General features: G+C 38.5%; 1 protein-coding gene across 1 annotated transcript in view; it reads right to left on the bottom strand.

The window, feature by feature from the left end:
* Window positions 1–1,431, bottom strand: part of EVA1C (eva-1 homolog C) — a 16,736-nt gene extending 15,305 nt beyond the window's left edge. Inside the window, exon 1 of the mRNA XM_029284813.1 lies at window positions 1,413–1,431. Within this exon, the coding sequence (XP_029140646.1) occupies window positions 1,413–1,431 (19 nt within the window). The remainder of the gene's footprint in view (window positions 1–1,412) is intronic.
* Window positions 1,432–2,244: the final 813 nt, after the last annotated feature.

Below are 2,244 nucleotides of genomic sequence, written 5' to 3'. Positions count from 1 at the left end.
TACAGGCGGCTGTTACGTATAAGCTGGGTTGACAAGATCAGAAATGAGGTGATAAGCCGCCTGGGAAAGCCAAGGGAAATCATCAAAACAATTAAAAAACAAAAATTAGAATATTTCGGACATGTGATGCGACACCCAGAAAAATACGGCATACTCCATTTAATCCTCCAGGGAAAGATTGAAGGCAAACGAGGTCCAGGCAGAAGAAGGACATCGTGGCTTCAAAATCTAAGGGACTGGTTTGGACAAAACTCAGCAGCACTTTTTCGTGCGGCTGCTGATAAAAACAGGATCGCCAACGTGATCGCCAATGTCCGATAACGGATATGGCACAACAAGAAGAAGTATTCTTTGCCATCAATTGCATTATTCAGTGGTTCCATGGATGGTACACTAACATTTAATTTGTCAGATTAAAAATGAAAAAACACCAGGTGTTCAATAAAATTTTTACCCCTTGAACTGTAATTTAAAATGTAAGTGATATTATTGCAATATGTGCACCCTGAAGGATGAAAATAGTTATGGGATTTTGTTGTTTCAATTTGATAAGGAAACTTGTTGTACTGTTATGTAGATTGCTTCCTTTCATGCCATACTGTCTCCAGAGGCGCTAATAACTTACATAACACCCATCTTTTCTTTATTTTTGCTTTCTGCTTTCTCCATCTTGAAGTTAAATTTCTAATATGAAGCCAATAGAATCTATAGATGTTCACTTCGGGTTAAGGAGAAACAAAGGATCTTATCCTGGAGTCCTCTCTTAGTTACGGCTTATAGCTATATTTAATCAGGATAAAAACAAGCCCCAACAGGAATTCACTTAAACTGAAATCTTGGATTTAAACTGACTTCTGAGGTTCAATAACTCTTAGTACTGGTTGGTCCAGTCAGGTCCTGTTTCCTGGATCCATACCTGCAGGGGCTGTGAGAAATTTTCTGTAAATATTGCCAGAGAATTATCAGCTTCATACACACCCTCTGCAAGCTTCACGTTTTGGCAAGGAAGAGCATCCAGCCAAAAGAAAAATGCTTCAAAAATAGGCAGCAACTTTGGTTTTTTTCATGTTGCTTTAGAACAGGGGTAGTCAACCTTGGCTCTTTTATGACTCGTGGACTTCAACTCCCAGAATTCCTGAGCCAGCTAAGCTGGCTCAGGAATTCTGGGAATTGAAGTCCACGAGTCATAAAAGAGCCAAGGTTGACTACCCTGCTTTAGAACACCATTATTCTAGTACCATTCTCTTAACAGTTATTTGGCAAAGCCAGTTTCTGCCACTACTCATGAAATCCATGAATGAACATGTGAACAACTGCTCTCTTCCCCCCCCCCCCCGTGCTTTTGGGCAGATCAAGAGAGAAAGGACAAGTGGCTCATTCAGAAGATCATTCTTGGGCAGCTTTACTCTTACTTGTTAGGTTCAGTGCCATTCTCAGTTTTTTGCTACTTGTAAGAATCCCTTTATTCAACAGAAAAAGCACACGCAGTTTATCAAGATTCAGTCTATCTTCTGATTTTTCACACAAAATCAGAAAATGCAGAACACATTTAGGCAGACTTACTGGATACCAGAAAATTTCAAAAATAGAGAACTAGTGGCTCTTGGTATTGGGTTAGATCTGTAACAATGGACGGCAATGCATTTATGTAGCCTCTTTTCTCTCATGAAATCAATGGAAGTAGGGTTGCTCATTCTCCCGACCCAACCTCTCTGTATTTTGTGCTAATCAATGGCAGTTTTCATGGCTCAACAGAGCAGGTCAAATGCAGGCTTCTTGGAGATCTAGGCCATTTGCAACTCTTGACGCTCTTAGCAATAATACACATAGGCAGAGACAAATTAAAAATAACAAATGTCTAAATTTAACTCTGATTTCAGCTTCAGATCAATGCCAGATAACTCTTTTGCCTGCTATCCTGAGCCCAGCACCTCACTGTTATTCATGAAAAACAAACTTGAATATGGCTGTTTCTACTTTAACAGCCATGTTAATCTTAATTAATGATTTCTTAAAGCAGCAGCTTCTTTTTTCAGACTTGTGCAGAAGAGATGAAAGCAGAGAGATGCTGGTTATTCATGAGCTCAGAAATTATTGAATCATTATTGAAGCATGCATAGCACATGAAATAATATATGTATGGATTTTTAAGAATGAACATGACCAATTTTGGGTTCAAGATTTTGATTACTGCATTAATGATACTTAATACTAGAAAATGTTTCTAAATAAAGATCTTACATA

Source organism: Protobothrops mucrosquamatus, unplaced genomic scaffold (genome assembly GCF_001527695.2).
Source record: "Protobothrops mucrosquamatus isolate PMUCROS unplaced genomic scaffold, P.Mucros_1.0 scaffold_149, whole genome shotgun sequence".
In the NCBI taxonomy this organism is placed as follows: Eukaryota; Metazoa; Chordata; class Lepidosauria; order Squamata; family Viperidae; genus Protobothrops; species Protobothrops mucrosquamatus.
The sequence above is the reverse complement of the archived record's forward strand: the minus strand, read 5'-3'. Positions and strand labels throughout refer to the sequence as shown.